Here is a 22,984-nt window from a genome sequence, read left to right as displayed (position 1 = left end):
AGGCCTGTGAAGTGACTTCCGTTGTCACTCCATATCAGGCGGGGTAACCCAAACCTCGGGAAGAATTCTTTCAGGAGGATTTTTGCTGTCGTGGTGGCCGTACAGTCTTTTGCAGGGTATGCTTCTACCCACTTACTAAAGGAGCAGATCACTACCAACACATATCTTAGGTTGTTCACTCTTTCCATTTCAATGAAGTCCATCTGTAGGGCTTTGAATGGGAAGGAAGGAGGAGCGAAATTGCCAGGAGGTGTGGGAGTGCCTTTGCCGGGATTGTGCATGAGGCATACCATACAGGTCTTCACTAGGTGTGTGGCTGTCTTGGCAATGTTTTCGTTGGCCCAGGTTGGTGCTAGGAGTCTGCATATTCCTTTTGCACTGATATGTGCAGGTCCGTGGACCATTGATACTACTGGAAGGACATAGGCGTCTGGGAGCATCCATCTCTGATGCTCCGAGAGGTCTCTCCAACATCCCCTGTCGTCTAATTGGGCGGTCTTGTCAGTCCATACTTCTCTCTCTGTCTCGGTCGCTTCTGCCTGTATTTCTCTTACACTGTCTATTGAGTCTTCGACCAGCCCTCCCTCGGGAACCCATGTGGCCGGGTCTGACACATACATTCTGTCTACTGTTTGCTGTGCTGTCTTCCTGACTGTCTGGTCAGCGAAGGCATTCCCCCGTCCTATGTCGTCTGTGATCCGCTTGTGTGCACTGCATTTCACTATGGCCAGTTGCTTGGGGCGGGTCAGAGCGTTGAGCAGATTGTCTATCAAGACACCATGTTGGATACGTGTCCCATGGGATGTGAGGAATCCCCTGTTTGCCCACAGTCGGCCAAAGTTATGTGCCACCCCGAACGCATACTGACTGTCAGTGATAATAGTCACCCGTAAGTCAGCACTGAGGTCGCAGGCTCTGGTGAGTGCTATGAGTTCGGCTGCCTGTGCTGATTGCTGAGGTATCCTAGCTGTCTCTACTTTTGTCTGCAATGTGGTTACTGCATAGGCTGCTGTGGTCTTCCCGTCAGGTAGCTTGAAGCAAGACCCGTCTACATAGAGTGTGCCGTCCGGCGTACTTAAGGGTAGGTCTGTCAAGTCAATTCGTCCTTTCGTTTCCTCCTCCGCTCGGAGAAGGCAGTCATGTGGATCAGTATCATTCTGGTGTCCGTCAGTAGCAGGCAGTAGGGTGGCTGGGTTAAGTGTGGTGCATCTCTGTATGGTAATGTGGGTTGCCATGAGTGTGAGTTCGTAACTGGTCAAGCGTGCACTAGTCAGGTGTTGGGTCTTTGTTTTGTTCAAGAGGGCCTCAACAGAGTGCAGTACCATTACAGTGAGGGTATGACCCATTACTAGTCCGGCACTTTGTCGTATTGACACAGCTGTAGCAGCAGCGGCTTTTAAACAACTCGGGAGCCCTCGGGCAACAGGGTCTAGGGTTGCTGAAAAGTAGGCGCGAGGGCCCTGTTTGTCGGCATAAGGCTGGGTCAGTACGGACAATGCGCATCCGTCTCGCTCATGTGTGTAAAGGAAGAAGGGTTTGGTGTAGCAGGGGGAACCTAGTACAGGTGCAGAACACAAGTCTTGTTTGAGTGTCTGGAAGGCCTGCTTACTTTCAGAGGACCATGGCACAGTGTCGGGAACTTCCTTTGTGATTAGTGCGAGCAAAGGCTTGACCGTGAGAGAGTAATTTGGGATCCACTGACGGCAGTAGGACGTGATACCTATGAAGCCTCTGACTGCTGTCTGTGTACGGGGTCTGCTCATGTTAAAGACTAACTGTATCCTATCTGGCGTGAGTCGTCTCCCTTCCTTTGATAGGAGGTGTCCGAGGTATGTAACTTCTTGTTGGCAGTATTGCAATTTGGGGAGGGAAACCTTATGTTTGTGCTTGTGCAAATGTAGGAGCAGTATGGTGGCGCTTTAGCGACATTCTTTTTCGGACGGGGAAGCGATAAGTAGGTCATCGACGTACTGTATGAGTGCTGAAGTGGGGGGTAGGGTCATGGTGTCCAACTGACTTTTCAGGGCTTGGCTGTATATGCTAGGGCTTTCTGTGTACCCCTGTGGAGCTCGGCAGAACCGGAAGCTTCTGCCAGCTAATGTGAATCCAAATATATCACGGCTGGCCGGGTGTATGGGGATGGAGAAAAATGCATTTTTGAGGTCTATGACGGTGAAATGCGTGGCAGTAGGGGGAATCATGGTTAGTAAAGTGGTAATGTCGGGCACTACAGGGTACTGGGGAACAACTATTTTATTGATGGCACGAAGGTCAATTATCAGTCGGTAGACATGGGGAGTACCTGCTGGACCTTTCTTCTTGACCGGTATAAGGGGGCTGTTGCATACATTTCCTCTTGTTTTCTCTACTACCCCTTTTTTAATTAGATCGTGTACTATCTGGATGAGTGCATGCTGACCATCTGCGGGTATCTTACAATGGGGAATCTGGGGCATGTGGGCATTCTCCTTTAGCTGTACGTGGTAGGGTGGTATGTCCAGGCATCCAATATCAGTATCGGACTGGGCACAGAGGGCGTCCGGGATTGAGGACAATTCAGGCGGTAATTGACACGTGGAGGAAAAAGAGGCTTTTGCAACCTCAGGGGCACTCATAGTCACCTGTACGCCATCTGGAGAGCACTGTATGGTAGCGTGTAACGCTTTTAACAAGTCTAGGCCAAGCAGGTTCTCCACACATCCAGACGCGAGGACGACTGGAGCGTGGGCAGTGTACAGACCTATCTGCAAGGGCATGGGTAATGAAACGGGGCTGGCTACAGGGATACCAGCAAAACCTACGGAAACATTTGTAATGCCTGAAAGGGGTGCCCCAGGGACCAGAGCGTGGAGACAGAAGTTATTGTTGCCCCAGTGTCTACTAGGAAGTTGTCCTGCTTTCCATTGGGAAGGCCTATACGAATGTAAGGCCCCTCCTGGTCGGTTGGAATCTGTACTGGCCCATTTCTTCTCTCTTGGCTGTCCTATGCTGTCTAGTAACCTTCACCCTCCTCGGGGTCGTAATCCTCCGTATAATAGTTTTGGGTCCTTTCAGCTGGTTTATCGAAATAATTGGATACTCGTTTGGGTTGCTGAAGTGGTGTTGCCTGTCCTCTGCCTCTACCTTGCCCCTGTATTGGATGAGTGTCTAATGGTCGGAATGTACGTGGTCTGGGTATGCCAGCGGCTATGTTGGTAGCGAGAACAGGGCAGTCTTTAGACCAGTGGCCGTCCTGTTTGCAATAAGAACACTGGTTCACTTCCAAGGGTGGTCTTTGTCTATTTATTGGGTGAGGCCTATTGGTCTGAACCGGGGCTACTTGGGGTGCAGGATAAGCCTGTTGGAGCAGTACTTTTGTTTTCAGATCCTTCATTTTTTTTCCTTCCTTTTCCTGTTTCTCGTGTATCCTCTGCTCGTAGTAGTTAGCCATAAAGAGCAATCGGCTCTTTGTAGCCGCCTGCCAGGAGCTTTCGGACGTCTTTAAGAGGAGGGATATATTGGGTGACAAGTTTTCAACAAATTTGTCCACAAAGAGGCGGAGGCCGCCTTCAGTGGATGGGTCTTGACCGCTATAATCAGTGAAGGTCTGCTCGCAGCGGGTAAAGAAGTCCAAGACGCTTTTGTCTTTGCCCTGTTTGCATGCCGTCAGTTTGTCCCATATTATATTTTTAGGTTTTAGTATTCATGGCGACTATTTTCTTTGGTAAGTCGAGTATTATCTGTGGTGGTTTATCTCCTACCTTTCGATCTAGGTCGGCCTGTTCTAGAGCCTTCCATGTGGCTTCTAATTGTGTTGCGTGATCGGTTCCGTGTATCTCTGCCCATACGTCTGTCGGGACTACGCTACCAAAGAACATTACTATGTCCGTGTAGGTCATGATGGAGGCGTTAAGCTGCCGCTCTAATTCCTTGTAATAGGCTGTGGGGTTTTTGCGCGGATCTGGTAATGCTGCTTTAAACTGTAATATGTCAGATCGTGGCCAAGGCGTGAGCACCCATTGCCGGACCATGTGGGGACCTATCTCTGGTTGCCCGAGGATTGGGGGATTGGCAGTTGGGTCTGGAGCAATGGCCGGGGTACCTGGGTGGAAGAAGGGGGGTACCTCTCGCATAGGGTTCATTCGTGATCGCTCGTTTCCAGTCATGCGTGTCATGAGCTCGTTCATATACTGCGTGAGTGTCAACAGGAAGTGTTCTAATTTGTGTGACGCTACATGACCCGTCTTTATCTCCTCCTTCATCTTTTGTAAGAGAATGGATGTCAGTGGGGATAGGAATGTCGCCCAGTCTTCCTGTACCTCCGTACACATGCTGAGGAATACCATAAACTGTTGTTCGGGAGCGTACTGCCTCATCGTTTGCCAAATCTGATCGAATGTATAGCTAGTGTCAGACATCCATTTATGGCCTTGTTCTAGTATAACCCTTTCCTCTTCTGTCTGCTTCCGATGAGACCGGAATAAATATATATTGGGGGAAAATAGGGTTTTTGCCACGCTCAGCGCCTGATCCTTCCATCCATCCGCTGGGCCTATTGCTGTGGACATGTTGGGTGTATGTGTGCTGGGATCCTCAACTAGCTGGGTGCTTGTTAATGGTGAATATAGATTCAACGCGTGCGTGGCGGTTTGCTGTACTGTGCTTATGGAATTGGGCTGATGCTGAACGGGAGACTGAGGCGGGTGTGGGACAGCTTGGTGTACTGGGCTTAAGCTGGAGGCAGTGGGCTGAATTTCAGTGGCAGGCTGATGCGGGGTTTCGGGTGGGGGTGCAATTGGCTGTTGCGAGCGACTATGTTGATCGTTCCATGGGGTAGATAGGTGAGGGATTATAAGGGGGAGGTTTCCTATCCTCCAATAACTGCCTCATAAGGAGGTCTTGACTCTCTGTTTCTTCGTTCCTTTCTTTGGATATTTAGCATCCTTCCATTTTTGTTCTAAACTTCCTGTCCTGTCGTATCATTTCTTCTTCTTTCGTATCTCTCTTGTTCTGCCTATTCTTGCCCTCATCTAATGTCTTTTGGTGCCGTTGAGCATGCTTCTCGGCTTTCTTTTTCTGCTGATTAGCTTCTTTTTGCCAGGCTCGAAAAGATTCAAACATAGCCTGACGTGCTCTATTTGAAAATAGCACTTGCTCAGGTACTCTAGGATATTTTGATCAATGGATCCATATTCTGGCCATTGACGTTCGCGGTCCTTTTTGGTCCACTTCCGCCAAATTGACGTCCATTTTATGTGAGTTATTCCCGTCTTGACATACATCTCATACAGAGGTGTACCAAGAGGGGGTAGCGGTTGATTCTCTTCTAACCTATCTTTTAAACTAAAACAACAACAACACAGTTTCTTAAACTTACTGAGCCTAGGCATTTTTCTTATCCGAAATCCGATTTACCCGGAATAATCAGTAGCGAAAAAAAAAACCCCAAAAAAAACAATCACTACTGGCTTTGGACTTTGCAAAGGCCGAAGACTACCCGAATTATCTGATTTACACCGATTTAGTTGCAACTCTAAATTAAATCTAGGTGGGTTTGTAAGACCCACCCTTACCTGACCGATTTAAAGGTGTTGTAGTCTCAGCCGTAGATCCCGGTCCTTTTCCTGGAATCCGACCGTCTGACAGCAACCCCAGCCAGGGTCGTAGTCAATTAGCCCAGACCGGGTGGTGGGGACCGGTTTTCGAAGTCCGCAGGTCTACAAGCTGACGTAGGGCGCCTCCCTTGGATGTCGATCACCGGACCCGTCCACGACCACCGGGCTTGACCTATGACCTCTGGAGGTGTCCCTATTCGTGCGCCATTCTGTAGAACTGCCCCCCGAAGACTTCCCACTTGTTACTGTGAGGATACGGGCCAGCGGCGCAGGGCACGCCCAACTCTACATTCACCTCTTCCAGGAAAAGAAATGGACTCTGGACTTCAGGCTTGAAACTAGAACACCAGCTTTATTCTGCTTAGGACAGTCCCCTGGAATACACAAAACTGATTTGCTGAGACTGCCACTTCAATCCGTGGCGTACACTCCCTTATACCCAAAGCTCCGCCCCTTCCGCCTTTGATATCCGGACACAAGAGTCTTTGAAATAGGATGGAGGAAGCAGCACGTGTTTGATGTCGTCGTATTCCCAGGTCGTAAAGGGCTAGATTCCGCTGTTCCCAGGGAAGAGGTGTTACGTCCGCACAGGAAGGGTGTTTGATGATCCTGTTCATAGCTTTTAGCGGTTTGTCGAAGGCAGATGTGTGTACCTGGGGGCAGAGTGTGGGAAACAGTTCAGGGCCACCTTCCCAGGTCGGCTCGGTGGCAAATGTCGTGAAGAGGGTTCTTGTGTGCACAGCTGTGCCTGAGGTGGGGAGGGTACGGGATCGGCAGGGTTTGTACATTCAAGGGCAACGTTCGTGAAAACTTTTCAAGATGGTGGCACGATAGTCATGTTAGCAATTTTCCACAATCCTTCACTATGTCAATCTGTACTGCCTACTCCTTAAATGCAGATTCCACTGGACCCCGAGGCTCTCTTGTAAAGTTCACATGTGAAGCTTTGTTTTGAGAACTACAAAGATGCAGGGCGCCTATAATATGGCTTGCTGCTGAGTGTGGATTAGCCAACAGACAACTTACTGTATTTCCTCTGGACTAACAATAATGGTTTTCCCAAAGAAATACGTTTTTGCTCAAGGCCAAAAGTACCGACTATTATTCACAGGAAAAAAGTGGAATGTTCACTGTAGGTGTGAAGACCTATTCTTCTCAGTATTGAAACTGCAGTTTAAAATGTTTTTTGCTGCTGGCGGATCAGCGGATGAAAATGTGCATTCTGGAGATGTCCAGCTACAGATAATCTCACTGCTGTGCTCCAGGAATGTCTAGTGAAGTGATAGCCCTTTCTTCTTTTTGTTTTTTACCGGTACATAGAATTAAATTCGGGATCATTCACAGTTCTCTTTTCAGGCCACCAAACAGAACCTCAAATAAATATTTTTGTTGTCGTGCATATCTGGCCTCTCTCCACTACCTGCATTTGTTGGAAAACACGTACTTCTTTTATTAATACTTCTGTGTGATGTTGCTTGTACTCTGCCAGTTGTATTTTTGCAGGGGGTGGTTTCTGCCTCAATGTATCGCGAGCCATGACAATAGACAGCACCCATCTGTTTTTCCTGTCTCTCTTCCAAGTATTTTTTAAATCAGTCATCCCCCACTCCCCCCCCCCCGGCCCCCCCACCAAGAGCGGGTAAGGATGGAGTATGGTAGGTATTGTTTTATCTTAGCAGGTGGTGTTCCGGCTACAGTCGATGGCTCCCGGCTACCCCATACGCTTGAAGGTAACCTTTGAGGAACACGGACTCTGCCGATTTTGCCACTGAGATTAATTCTGGTAGTATGGCTGGCTAAGGCAACAATGCTATCTGCAGCTGTGAGCTGGCAGTGAAGCCAGGGGAATGCTTTACGTTTTCCTAGCGGTATGCCTCGGAGAGTCTACCTCTGCTTTTATATTATGCATTTCATCATCAAAAAACAACTCAGGATTCCATACAAATTCGGAATCTTCTGTTGAGCATAAAAACCTAAACACCCCCCTCCCCTCCTCCAAAAGACCACACTTTTCTCACACATCTTATATGATCCTACTACCAGAGGACTAATTGACTTCACTATATTTGTCGTGGTTGCACTACACTTGGGACATGGATACTCTAGACCGCTATTTACTTACTCTTCAGACCACACACCATTTCAGGAAGTGTCTCTTATTGCAGGCCGGACATGCACTGCGTCAGCTGAAACCGCTTGTTTTTTTTAAGCAGCACGGCCACCCACGTAACACGGGCGCCTGCTTTCAATCACTTTAACCCGGCATTGTTTCAAGCCCCCAAGTAAAATGGATTTAGAAATGATTAGCGAATTAAGTCATGTGAATTACAGGTAGCACATAATCCTGTGCTAATGGCTGAAGCTGACAACAGCACATCTGTACTAAAGCCACCTGACTGGTTGTTTTCAAAAGTCTGTTTTATTACCAACACCACCAATACCACCACCATCAATACCACCACCTCCGCCAATGCCACCACCAATACCACCACTTCCGCCAATACCAACACCACGGCCAATACCACCAAATACCACCACCAATATCACTACCATCACCACTTATACCACCAACACCACCAATACCACCACCAACAACCCCACCACCAATAACACTACCACCAATACCACGCCACCACCAATACCACCGCCAATACCACTACCACCAATACCAATACCACCAGCCCCACCAATACCACCTCCACCACCAATACTACAACCACCAATACCAATACCACCACCAATACCACCCCAAATAGCACCACCACCAATACCACCAACAATCCAATACCACCACCACCAATACCACGAATACCAATACCACCACCAATATCACCAATACCACCACTCCCACCACCCCCACCAAAACCACCAATACCAACCGCCCACCTATACCACCACCAATATTACCACCACAACCAATATCACCACCTCCACCACCAATACCACCGCCAATGCCGCTACCACCAATGCCACTACCACAACCACCAATACCACCACCAATACCACTACCAATACCAATACCACCACCCCCAATACCACCAATACCTATTGCATATGTTTGTTTTTATTGTATACATGATATCATTCACCTGAAGTCTTGGAAAAGAAAAGTGTGAAACAACATATAATGGGTGGTGTGCTAAACCTTTTCAACCACTCGCCCCTAGTCAAAGATCTGGGTTTAATCCATTGTTCTTTTGCTCACTATGCCATCCCAGCTTGGACTCAGCCATATGCAAATCAGTCTTGACCCTGTTTTTCATGGGAACAGTCCAGCCCGAACTGCCAGGCTAGGTCCTCCCTGGACCGGAAACAAGCATCCTGGAAGCCGTTTCGGGGTATTACCCCTCATCAGCCAGGCTAGTTTGAATCCAGTGGCACAGCGAGTAAGGGACACACATCTGGGCATACCCTTGGCCACTTAGGGAGAACATAGCAAACACAACAAGATGATGGACAAAGTGCTGAAACTTTCCAACCACTAAACCACAGTCTCAGATCTGGGTTTAATCCATCATTATTTTGCTCACTATGCCACTCCAGTTTGGACCCAGCCATATGCAAATCAGTCTTTACCCTGTTTCTCATGGGAACAGTCCAGGCCGAACTGGCAGGCAGGGGCCTCACTGGACCAGAAACATGCATCCTGGGAATGGTTTCGGAGTATTACCCCTCATCAGCCAGGCTAGCTTTAATTTGGCAGGGTATGCCAAGATGTGGGTCCCTTGCTCACTTTGCCACTGGATTCAAGCTAGCCTGGCTGATGAGGGGTGTTACCTAGAAACTGGTACCAGGATGCTTGTTTACAGTCCAGGGAATATCTGGCTTTGGAGTTCGGGCTGGACTGTTCCCATGAGGAATAGGGTCAAGACTGATTTGCATATGGCTGGGTCTGAACTGGGGTGGTGTGGTGGGCAAGGGAATGATGATGGATTAAACCTAGATCTAATAGTGACTGGGGGGGAGGGGGGTGTCTGAAAAGTTTCAGCACTACGTCCATCATCTTTATCTTTTTGTGTTTGCCTCACTACTACATGTGATACACCAATAAATATCAATTAGGACGACCTCGAACAAAATACATTTCCATGAACTGTGATTATTGAAACTTACCTTCAGAGATTTCCCATTATGCTACATTCTTCTAAGTATGCACTGTTAACATTGACTTTAAAAGTCATATCCTCAAATCCCAGAGAATAAGACACACAACAAAGACAGCAGAGAACTGCCTAATTACCTGTGATGTAATGCTACCCGTGGCACTTCATAGTGTGTTTTGGAGCTGTCTTAAGGAAAGTAACGTTTTCAGTCAAAAGCACCTGAAATATCACCCTGTATCTCCCAGCCACCTACCTACCATTTCATCTTAATGATTGCCCCACAACTATTAAGGAAGCTTTTAATGCTCACAATCCTTCTCTTCCAGTTCTATGCTTAGCGTCTGTGAAAAATCTTTTTAATAATTCATCACAATTCCCTCTAGGCATGCAAGGTTTCAGTACATGAATAGGCAGGTTTCTATAAGAAAAATACTTCAGTCCAAATTCAAATCAATGATTTTTACAGTGTCAATACATCATATGAAAGCTAGCTAGACGATAGTAAATACATTGAGAACTCGGGAAACCAGTGACATCAAATCCCACACACAGTTTATTTTGGCAAATAAGCGCACTCTGAGGACCACAATAACATCTGATTGGCACATAATTACCGGAAGACACTAGAGGCCAAGACAATCCTGACCACATGTCAATGTTTGTAACAAGGAGACACTTTTTCAGAGTTCATGTAACTATATAACCGATTATTAAAAAGCCCTTCATGCAAGAGAAGTTGCTATTTCATAATTGGGTACTCATGAGAGGACTGGGCTTTGGTGAGACCAAGACAAGTGAGAATGAGAGAAGAAAACCCAGTGCACCTCGCAAAAAAGGTGGAACTTTAGCTAGAAAAAAACACTGGATTCTAGAGCTGGGGAGAAAGGAGCTGGGCAGAAGAGAATACAGCAACCACGAAATAAAGGAGCATAAATGGTTAAATGAGATTCAGGAACAGCAAGACTGAAAGTGAGGAGGGTAATATAAACCAAAAAATTGAGTGACTTGTAATAAGAAGTGATGGACCAGACTGGAGGAAATTAGAGTAATCTCTCAGTAAAAGTGGAGTGGCTGATGAGAACGACCAAGCCGCCTCTAAGAGGGCTTTAAACAAAACACTCGGTTGGTTTACGGGCAGATGCGAAAGAGTGAGAAGAATGAGATGCTGCATAGAGTGAGTAACACGAAAGGGGTTGGGAGCTACAAAAGAAGCAAGAGAATGAGGTCTCATCAGGGAGTAAATGATATAATAAAGGGGAAAGAGCTGATATTTAAAAAAAATAAAAAAAAGATGGATGCGCCAACAAAGAAAGAATACACACTGCTTTTCACAGTTTTTACAGCTGGTAAACGTCATTAGGTCTTCCATCAAGAAAGGCATGTCTTGATATGTTCACAAGCATAAAATAACCTGCTATTACTCTTCATCAAGAACTACCACTTCCTTACCTCTGCCTCATCCTCTTCATCATTCTCCTTTTCTGAAACTTGAAGCAGCTTGCGTTTCTCATCATCTACAACATCAGCGGGAGAAGGTTCTTCTTCTCGGTGTCGAATACGTTCACGCTTTCGCATAGCTTTAACTTTCTCCACTTCATCATCTCGAGGTCTCTTTGTTCCTCGATCAGGCTGAAAGGCAAGCAGAAGACCAGTCATTTCCCAATCCTTTCAATGGAAAGGGGAGCAGGTAAGCCGAGGGTTAGTCTGAAAGCTATTGGCAATTCCTCAAAACTGCACTCACATATTCATCAGTTTAAGAAGCCCGCCAACTACGCTCTATGAGCTTCGCCTACACCATTAACCAATGAATTTCAGAATGGATAAAAGGTTATCACGAATATTATCAAACATTTCAATAATATCTTAAAGTGCAGACATTGGAGAACTAGTAAAACTATGGCCAATCTGATATGATCTGGATTTGCCATGTTCCACGATTCTTTCGATCAGAAGCGTTAACATAGCCACAAATTGCTACGTGTAACTTCTGCAGTTTTGAAATCAACACAAAAGCATGGCGAAAAGCTGAAGACTCTAATCTGAACACAATTACCTATACTTTAGAAATAAATACCATTTAATCGGACAAACAAGACAATTTTTGATAGTGTTTAAGCTTCAAGAGCCTATCATGTGTGGGGAAAGCTAGGCAGGAAGAGGAGCAGAGTTAAGTCACTATTTTATTCTTGTTCCCCAGTAAACTGTTCAAGATTACTTTACAGATAACTTATTTTTTAAAAGAAAAAAAAATTGGCAAATAGCAACACAGATGTGAAGATCCAGATTTATGACCAGCATAATTCTATATAACAGCCAATGCCCAGCTGAAGAACGACTGGTAATTTCAGGTCTATAAATTCTTTTGTTTTTTTAAATGTTTTAAAAATATAAAATGGGCTTGCTGAATCTGACAAAATATCACTAACATATGACTAAATAGTGCAACTAGATAGGAATAATCAAACAGGAAATGATATATATTTCCACAATCGTTCAACTGCCTGATCCGCTATGTGCCTACAAGTGAACAATGAAGCAGGCCAACTTTTTAATACTGACGGGGGATTAAATATCCTCAACAGCTTAAAAAATGGGTGGTACACAAGTCACCCCGCTTCAAGTAGCACCATTTGCCATAAGAGGTCCATTTCTGAATAACAGACCTAATGATTAAAACTGTGTAAGATTTTACAAGAAGAACCAGCTATCATAACTCTGATTTACTGACGATGGTAAGGCCTGATCCATCAGAGGACATCTGATGAGATCAATATGTTTTGACATTACAGTGCCTCTATTGCACCAAAACAGTTGAAATCAACTGCCTAGATACAACATATGTGTGGTCCACTCGTGTTCCCCCCAGCTTCTGGGTTGCAAGAAAATGAGAGACAGTTAATGAAACAGCATTCTCAAAACAGGCCACATAATGTTCAATGTGAAATATCTCTTCCAACAGGTGTATGCCAGGTAACAAAAATGCCTGTTGCAAAAGAAAAAATATCTTAATTGAGAACTATAAAAAGTAGCTAATTAGTGTGATGAAGTACTTTAAATATTTATCCAAGAAAAGGTTATTAAGGGAAGTAAGCATTACAGTTATGCACTTGGAATGATTTTTACAATTTTTTTTACAGAGTTTTATATAGCGCAAACTTGACCCGAATCGGCTATCAGAGCGCTTTACATAGCACCAGTTGCATTACATAAGGACACATTCATTTTTGTTAGGCACGGGGAGATGAACTGATTTGCCCATTATCACAGGATGTTCAGCATCATTGCCGAGACTCAAACCCAGTACCCCAGATTCGAGGTCGACCGCCCTAGCCGTTATGCCAACTCCTCTCCTCTCCTCTTTGCCTTCATGTTAGCAAGTAGTCACGGATGTTGACTCATAACTGCTCTAAAACAGGGCCATTACCATTTAATGTGTGTAAAACAGCATTCTTTTATTTTCAGTGCACTGTGGCCAAACCAACAGAGTTTATATTCTTCATTCACACTTTTCAAAGATCAGAATCAATTACTGTCCCAGGACACGTTGTGATTTCACTAAAACTTACATTTCTAGAACACAATAATGTAGATATCCTTGGTGGAGGTGATAGCCAAAGATGCAGTTAGTTAGGTGCAGGTCTCTTGATTAAAGTTTACTCACTACCAAAAAAACGTACAACATTTCAAGGATGATGGGAATTATATGGTGAAGTGGTTCAGTTACAGACTTCAGACCTCAGTGATTAGGGAGCAAAATCTGACTACCTTGCTTAACCCAACTTAGTGATCCAAGGAATATCACTTTCTCCCTCAGACTCATTTACTTCGCCAGAAAAAATAGTCGGATTTACAGGCAACACGGTTGGAAGTAGTGTGCTCTACAAGGAACAAATTATGTATTGAATATGGCCAGAAAATCTAAACAGGTAAAACTGTTGATAGGCTGATTGAGGAAAACTATTTTGTAATCAAGTGGATCTACAGCAATGGAGCGCAGAGCAAATCCTGGACCAAGAATCTAGAAGGTGCCTCCAACAGGGAAAGAAAGAAGAATTAAACACATGGGGCTCCATCCAGCAGGATGTTATATGTAACAAAGCAGTATTCTGCTTCACTTGGATTGAAACGACCGATGCCAAAGAGCAGATTTATTTGAACACTGATTTAAATAATCCTTCCATGGCACACAATTCACAGCCATACACACATTTTGGATGATGTGTGATTTTTCTGAAGTATTTTGTCTCAGCTTCAACGCTTGCATTATGCCCTCGCATGACAGTAAATATATTCCAATTAACAACATTAGCCAATCCTTTATTGAGCACTGTGCCCACTAGTCGAGCGTTGTGGTTAAGGTCCAGCAGGTAGACACCTGCCGCTGGATAGTTAGTCTGAGTGAAAGGTCGTGCTACAGGCAAGCATGAACCATGTAGAAAGGTACAAGTAGACAGGTGGTGATGCTAGCTAATAAGAAGGAATGTGTGTAGGCTGCAGCTTTGATGTAGAACTCATTTGTGGCCCGTCCATTTTGTCTGTGGCCATTGAAATAAGCCACGCTTAACACAGAAGGATACAGTGTTTGCGGAGATGACGTAATGGAGGAGATCTCAGGAGGCTCCCCACCTTTGCAAGAAGCGCATGACCGCCATTAAGCAATGAATTCAAAAGTGAAAACAAGTTGACATTACGTGAAGCATGGAAAGAAGGATCTGCAGCCTCAGGAGGTGCCTGAGGGAAGAAGATAGCGGAGGGCAGGTAAAGCCAGTAAGTGACGGTGCAGCTCCCAGGTGGCAGGCTGGAGATGCTCCTGCAGAAGGGAAGAGTCTCAATTTCTGACAAACAGGCTATCAAGTGAGGACCATTCAAAGGGCCAGCAGGAAACCTGAGGTGCCGTTTCTAAACAGTTTTGTAAGGCACTGACTCCATACAATAAAATTGTATTTTCTTGAAAATTGGCTTCCACTACAGCCGGCTTTTCAGTCATGTGCTCATTCAATTGCTTTACAGCGACCTACACTGGTTTGGCATTAGAAGGGCCTTAACATTCTCTGGACGCAGGAATCGATAAATGTACGCACACAACTCCTAATGTCAAACCCTAAATACGCTTACCACTCGTAGGTTGACATTAGTGGCTGCAATGTGTTGCACCACTAACAGGCATGGAAGAAGGATGTGTAGATGAGAACTTTCAGGAGAGAAGATACCAGCTACTGATCCCTCAAAGCATAAACATGCACTGGTAGTAAGAAAAAGCAAATAAGTACAAAAGTTAACTTGACTCCTTCCTTGAATACTCTGTAAGTTAGACCTCTTCAGACCCCAAGTAAGTAACTGTGAAACAATGCCACCAGGTGTCACATGATGATGATAACAGATAAGACGTCCATGAATAGTGGCGCATCCACCATCAATGAGATGATCAGCTGGGATATTCTAGAAACTAGAGAAAAGTACAAAATGTCCTAGGCAAAACAAGGTCTTTATTGAGAAAATAAACATGAATGGAATTTCCCATCAAATAATCTAAGAGGACGGAGAAAGACATACTAGGATTTCAATAAAAAACATTGATTGAATATCATGTGGCCGAAAGAAACACAGTGCAACAAACGAGATTTGCAGCAGAATACACCTCCATGCAGATGCAGCCTCAATAACACTGTTCTCAGAACACAATCACTCACTCACTCACTCACTCACTCACTCACTCACGCCAACCAACATTCTCCCAGGCCCACCTCCGCAGACATAATCAACCTGGTTTTACTGGGGAATGACCATGACAAAGATTGCTGCTTCGGAAAACATCATCTTATGAGGAGCCACAAGAAGGCAGGAGAATCAGACCAGAGGTGCAAATGCCTCTACAAACACATTTTATAAAATGTTCAAATCCCCCAATAATCCACGGAGAGGTTAATAACAGATGATAGGACCACAATCACTCACTCACTCATGCCTACCAACATTCTCCCAAGCCCACCCCTGCAGACATAATCAACCGGATTTTACTGGGGAATGACCTTTGAAAAAGATTGCTGTTGCTGAAAACATCATCTTATGAGGAGCCCCAAAGCCACAGGAAGGCAGGAGAATCAGGCCAGAGGTGCCAATGCCTGTACGGACACATCTTATAAAATGTTCAAATCTCCCAATCATCCACGGATAGGTTAATAACAGATGATAGGACCACCTATCGGGCATCACTGCATCTGTAGTAGTGACATCTATAAGAACGTATGCTCAATCAAGAGATGGGAGCATCAAGAGTTGCACCCATAGCATCTCGATGAATGCCGAAGGAAAACAACCAAGCATGCCTAAGGAGGACCGCTGAGGATCCCACAGGCCGGGCACCCGAGTTCTTAGTGCCAAGACCAGCTCTAAGAAGTTGCCAAGCAACCTCAAAATCCATTTTTAACCACTTTAGCGAGTTGATGGCTCACATGATCCGGTAGCAGAGGAACAATGAGCAACCTCACAATGGAAGGCTAGTTTATTCCAAAGCGACATATCTTAATCCAATAACATCTCATTAAAAGGGTTCCAACATAGAACATCAGGTCTGCAAAATATCAGTTAAAGGTTGGATTTAACATCTGCCAACGGCTGTACCACTTCAAGGACTTCCACTACCTTGCTCAATATCTCCTTAAAGGACGTAAAGCTCTCTGAAGGGACGGCCAGACCGCCATCAGGATTAACTACACCCTAAGTGCTGAGAACATGTGAGTTTTGGGGCCCAAATCTGGAAATCTCATCATAATCCGAGAAAGAATGGAACGAATCCACCTGAGCATGAAGAGTTACCTGCCAACTTTGCACATTATTTTAAAAGTCGTGCAAGCTGATGAGGATCACTGGATAAATGGCAGCTTAATACTTGAGGTGAACAAAGCTGTGGCCTACAGCCAAAAAGAATTGGTCCTTTGCTATGCACTTTGGTAAAGACAGCACTACATGCCCGATATTGAAATATAAATATTTTTAAAAGTCGGACACCCTTCAATTCCAAAAGGGACCAAGCGAAAAAACCAAACCCAAAAAATCTCTGCAGACCAGCATTGTTTAAGCAGCTTGCCTTTACTCAACCGGTTATCCTCAACCTACATTAACCTCGGACCATAACTGCACAGTGTAGCCCCTGCAACAAACAGTAAGGCCCAGTCTCTCCAGCTCTTCTTGTATTGAGAAGGGAGGTCATAAGTGACTTGTCTGGAGGAACTTAAAACAAGAAGCGGTTGAAATATCACTTCAGAGCACAAGGAGCAATTGCAGGTCTCGGTCAAGAGCCAACAACAGCAGTGTACTGCACCAGCCTGGAATATTAACTGCAAATGGCGTCAGTTCAGAGTAGGGCATTATGGCCAGGCTATGCCCTACTCTGAACGGACGCCATTTGCAGTTAATATTCCAGGCTGGTGCAGTACACTGCTGTCGTTGGCTCTTGACCGAGACCTGCAATTGCTCCTTGTGCTCTGAAGTGATTTTCAACTGCGTTCATGTCCTGCGTGGAGACTAAATATGTCTATTAAAAGGCTCCAACCAAGCACAAATGATACTGCAGTAGAGGGCAAAGCAATAACGTGGACAGGAGGATTATACACTGCCTCTGCATGCCATGAATGTGCAGGCAGGGACACAAGTCAGCAGCACACTTCGGTGGCCCAAAGCGAGAGGTGAACTACCTCACTGCTCAACCTGGACTGCGTGCGACTACTTAGAAAAGACCTTAAGTTTGATAGCATATTTATTTTTCATTAATATATAGAAATATAGATGGGTAACAGTGAATTTTCTCACTGAGGGGTTCTGAGTGACGTCAAATAGACAACGAGAGAGAAGCTCAGGTTATCTATGATGTCACTAGCGATGTAAAATATTCATAAAACTCAGTTTTTATCCATCTATAGGTTTATGTTATTTAGGGCGTCGAAAATCATCTGCCCCTGCTTTCAACTACTGCGCAGGGGTAGAGGATAATGGAAAGGATATACAAACATGCCCTCTTCTCCCTAACGTAATTGTGAAAAATAAATATCTTATCTGCTGTCCATAACCAAAACCCACCAGGCAGCCAAGCGCGGACAGGCTCTCAGAAAGCCCCGTCACTCAGCCAGGAAGGCCTTTAGGACATCACAACAGTTGATATCCAGTTTTGTTATCAACTGTTGTGATGTCATAGCAAGGAGTTATGACTTTCAGAAACTGAAATAAATGATAGAGCCATGCATAAAAAATACATTCTGTCTATGATAAGAAACGAGTCCCCAGTTTAAATGCAATTCATGCATCTAAACCTACCAAAGACCATACTAAAACATTAATAAATCGTTTTTCAAGGTTTTATTTCCTCTACTTTAAGCATTGGACCAATTTCTTTGATTTTTGCTCGATGAGATAAATCTGTGTTAGATAACCTAGGGGGACTGAGAGGAAACCTGTGGCGGCAAGAACACACCTCAGGAACAATCCTCTCTCAGCAGAAAGACTCCTCACAGCAGCCCCCGGCAGTTAAGAGGCGAGAGAGAGAGTTAAAAGACGCCCAGCAGGAGCCATAGATGCTCTGCACACTTCCAATCTCCAGTGGTACTACTCCCAGCCCCATCTTTTCCTGTCTGCCTTTTATTTCTTTTTAATTAAAAAGCACCGAAAGATTGGGCTGGTGGAGGCAGACCACGGGGACAGTGTGCTTCTGCTGCCTGCGAAGTAATGTACCGCGTTGAGAGCCTGCCATGCCAGAACAAATCCCAAATTAAAACACCCCCATTTGCAACTAGATCAGCACCATTAACTATCTGCTGCCACCTCAATTAATTCCTTTTCTATTTGTGTATCTATTTTAGGGAGACCGGAGGATGTGAAGGGTAAACGCACGCCTTACCCCCAATACTGTGCCAAAATAGAGCCATTATGATAAGTAATGGGAAAGGCGGGAGTGTAATTATTGGGGCTAGGATGCATCGGCGTCGGGAATGTAATTGAATACAAGAGGGGGGAAATTAGAGTGCAGTTAAAACACTGCAAACTAATTAGGCTTCGCGTCTATTTAAAGGGGACGGTCTACTCTTGGCGGGTGGGAAGATTCGCCAAGGAAAGCATTGAGTCGTCATAAACTGGCATGAGCAAAATGGAGGCACTACATGGCTCAGGGGCGGCTCTAGGCTCATGGTGGCCCTGGGCAGGGAGCGTAGGTAGACGGCCCCGGAAAAGGGGGTCCGGGCGGGGTGGAACGCGGAGGCCAGTGAAGAGGGGGGGGGGGGGGTCAGGGTGTTTGGAAGTGGAACAGAGCCGGAGGCTGCCAAATCCCTGCCAGGGGCCGACACAAAAATATGTATCCATTCTCAGAGGATTATTATATTAAGGATATATATAGGAGTGGTGACCCCTGGGGTTTGGTGGCCCTGTGCAGGTGCACAGCTTGCACATGCCTAAGGCCGCCCCTGCATGGCTGCAGGGAAGGGGCAGACAAAATACCGAGACCTGCATTGCGCGAACTCACAGAGGGGTCAGACTCAACTGTGGACAACCAATAAACTGAAATACAGCAAAATTACAAGACAGTGAAAATAAACACTGAATACTGAGAAACCGCCCTACAATACACAATCAGGTTGTCATCAAGCAATAAATAAGAATTGGCACCACTAATAGGCATACCTGCGAACTCACACGGTGCCACAGTGTGACACATGATATCGGCTCCCAACACACGGTCTCCTGATGAGGAGCCCATATCACGCTGTGGCAGGGAAAACAAGCTGAAAACCACTGTAAATAGCGACTTTCCAGCTGTTTTTGAGAGGGTGGGAAAACACCTCAGGACATGGGCACCAGCCTCAGCAAGCTTTATTTATTTTTATTGGGTGAAAGCGGTGGGCGGGGAGGGGGCATTCAAAATTGCCCCATAGGTACTTCTCTGCATGAGGCCCCGCCCCCTCCTCACCTGAGATTGTTCTACAAGTTGGCAGGTGTGAATAGGTAAGGCCTTGTCAAGCCTGCTATTATTTTTTTTGCAAACTTTCACAATTGGCAATCAAAATGTAAAAGTAACAAACTAAAAATGCGGACCCCTTAGGTGGCATGCACATGTTCGCAAATAAAATATAAATGTGACCCATCAACAAAAAGAAGAAAAAAAAGCTTGAAATGAAAGTAGAGATTGGCCCACCATCCAGGGCACTAAGAAGAGTAAATATTTATACAGAGTTACATGGGTACAAACAAAATGCAGGCACTAGCGACGAAGAGCGTGTAAGTGTGCCTCTATTTGAATCGGAGGTAAATATGAGGCTGGTTAAGAAGCTAGAGTGGTCTCTATACCCGACCAAAAGCAGAAGATGTCTATATTTCAGAAGTACTTATTAGGAGCGGCCATTCAGCAAAAGGCATCAGGCTTTGATATAGGTAAAAGGTTGTAGTTGTAAAAAAAGGCATACATAGCTACAGAAAGTAACAGGAAGTGGAATGCCTCAGTACTCCTTTCTGTTGCTCTTTCTCAGTCTTCTCGCGCCAACATAAGAATCTTAAGCTAGCCATACTGACTGACATCAGTACAAATTAATTAAACTCTAAAAATACGGGCTTACAAAGCTAGTAGGTCTCATCCTGTGAACATTTGATTTTGATTCATAGACCACTCTATTCACTAAGGCGTCAAGGTGCTGCCATTAGAAAGGAGCAGTCTGCAGGCGGAGCACTTAAGGGAGGGAATACAGCCAAGTCTTTAAATTCTTACGGAAAGCCATGTGATCAGTTAGGCTAGCAATGTGGATTGGCAACGAATTCCATAATTTGGCAGTCGGTACGGAGAAGATAAAGCCACCCCATCTCACCTTACGAGCCCTTGGAAGAAAAACTTTCCGCAGGGAAGAAGACCCTAGCTGCCTTTTAGGTGTGTACCATTGGAACACTAACCTCAAGACAAGTGACCTTTAGTGGTGCAGGGTGTGATGGACCGTGCTTAAAGCTTTAAATATCACCCGCTTCCCCACAGAAAGCCAGTGAAGAGAACGTAAGCCCTTCCTCACGGACAAAGCGATACCAAAGGGGATGAAGGACGGAGCGTTTGAGCAAATCAGACCCTCATCCTCAGTCAATTGATCTGGGTTTAATCTTTCATCCTTCTTTAGTTCACTCCACCACCCCTGTTCAGACATGGCCATATGCAAATCAGTCTGACCCTGTGCCTCATGGGAGCAGTCCAGCGCCGAACTGTCAAGCCAGGTCTTCCCTGGATGGGAAACAAGCATCCTCGGACAGGTTTCGGGTTCATAACCCCCATCAGCCCGGATATCTTGAATCCAGTGGCAAAGTGAGCAAGGGACCCATGTCTGGGCATATATACCCTGCCAACTTAGGGCGAACAAAGCGATACCAAAGGGGATGATGGACGGAGCGTTTGAGCAAATCAAACACTCACCCCCAGTCAACTGATCTGGGTTTAATCCATCATCATACTTTAGCTCACTCCACCACCCCAGTTCATACATTACAATGGCCACTGACATTCTGTGTTGCACATGAATAAAAGGAAGAATCTTTCTTTCACATTTTGATAATGAAAAAGCAAGCATTTGTGGTCATATTGACCTGTGAATCAAAAGTGAATGCCTTGTCAAAGATTATTCCAAGGTTTTTAACAGAGGTAACAGGGAAGGGGCCACAAGACACTCGTTACCACAGCTCTGACCGTACCGAAAGCTGAGCCCCAAAACCGTAATTTCAGTCTTTTCCAAATTCATTTTCACCCAGTTCTCCTTCAGCCAAGTCTCAAATTCAGTTTCAGCCAGTTCTCCTTCATCCAAGTCCCAATGTTCACCATGCAAAGCTTGGATCTTTCTGCCACTGAGATAACATCATCAGACACAGAGACAATAATCTGCGTGTCAACAGCATAGGATAAAACCTGGAAACCAAACGACCTTACCAGAGTTGCCAAGCATGCAACATATAGATTCAACAAAGTACGGCTGAGTAAGGACCCCTGCAGTACTCCACAAGGAAGATAGAAGGTATCTGCCGTGAAGTACCCGCAGACAGGAGCGGAGTTCTGTTAATGAGAAAAGATCTCAATAAGTCCAGTGCAGTGTTCCTCAACCCCACCTGCCAGTCCAATGTGGCCGACAGGTCCAGCATTTCCAGGATGTCAGTGCCACCCTGGTCCACCTGACAACGAACGTTGTTTGCTGCAGCTACTAGGGTTGCTTCAGTACTGTGTTCCCTAAGAAATCCATTTTGTGTGGAATCTAACAAATTCTGAAGGGAAATGAACTCGGCCAGAATCTGATTAAGATCGCTTTAAAAAAATGTTGTCGGAGTGTGCAGAAGCAACATAGGGAACAAATATACTAAATCACCTGGCTCTCCATTCAGCTTCTTTTTAATTGGGATGACAATGGCTTCTTCCCAAATTTGAAGATGGACTCCTGTGTACAAATATCTGGTTATATACTCTTTCCAAGAAAGTAGTAAGGGGAGGCAATCGGTCATCAGATATTCTGGAGTTTTCCTGGCTAATTGTTGCAGCTATTAAACATTCAAATGAACTCCACACAATAAACAGAGGTTAGGAAAAGGTTTTATTGGTCTCATAATGCCATTTTTAGATGCAATGTGAAGGCCAGTAACTGTGGCACATGACTATATAAATCTGGTCACAAAATGGAGCCTCCGGATATGAACCATGTATAAACTACAAGTGAGGACTAGAGTGACTGGAGTAAGGATTGCCCTTGGATGGTCGATTCAACTAGTCAACATTTACATTTTTTTAAGATTCCTCTTTCTGACCAAGTCTCTGCTCATGTAGACCTCACACTGCCACTTCGCGGCTCACTCTGAATAGAGCCTGTTAAATACAGGTGATATACAGATCAATGCAGTAGATGCATTAACCCTGTGATCCAACTACTTTAATTTACAATTTGTGACTAATATGTTGCAAGCAAATCCCAGCAATTGGACTTTCAACCCTCCAAGCTTTCTCCTTGCTATGAAAAATGGTGAACTACAGGATACACATAGATCTCTGCAGCAGCTGCATTTAGCTGAGGTTTCTGACTGGAACCTGATGCTGTGACATTCAAGATGCACAAAGTTGTGCATTCAGTATTTAAACCTAAAACCGTATTTCTCAAGGATCAGAACCTGTGACCTCTATATTACACACAGAACCATGACGAAGGTACATTAGAACGCAGCATACTTCATTTATTTACTTTAAGTTTTTTTTAAATGCACAAAATGTCTTTCCATTTTCTCTAATTCTCTGGCCTTGTT

At 45.1% G+C, this 22,984-nt stretch overlaps 1 protein-coding gene across 1 annotated transcript in view; it reads right to left on the bottom strand.

The window, feature by feature from the left end:
* CTNNBL1 (catenin beta like 1) overlaps positions 1-22,984 on the bottom strand; it is a 477,418-nt gene that overhangs the window by 344,991 nt on the left and 109,443 nt on the right. Inside the window, exon 2 of the mRNA XM_078652114.1 lies at positions 11,147-11,326. Within this exon, the coding sequence (XP_078508240.1) occupies positions 11,147-11,326 (180 nt within the window). The remainder of the gene's footprint in view (positions 1-11,146; positions 11,327-22,984) is intronic.

This window comes from Lissotriton helveticus, chromosome 7 (assembly GCF_964261635.1).
Source record: "Lissotriton helveticus chromosome 7, aLisHel1.1, whole genome shotgun sequence".
NCBI lineage: Eukaryota > Metazoa > Chordata > Amphibia > Caudata > Salamandridae > Lissotriton > Lissotriton helveticus.
The sequence above is the reverse complement of the archived record's forward strand: the minus strand, read 5'-3'. Positions and strand labels throughout refer to the sequence as shown.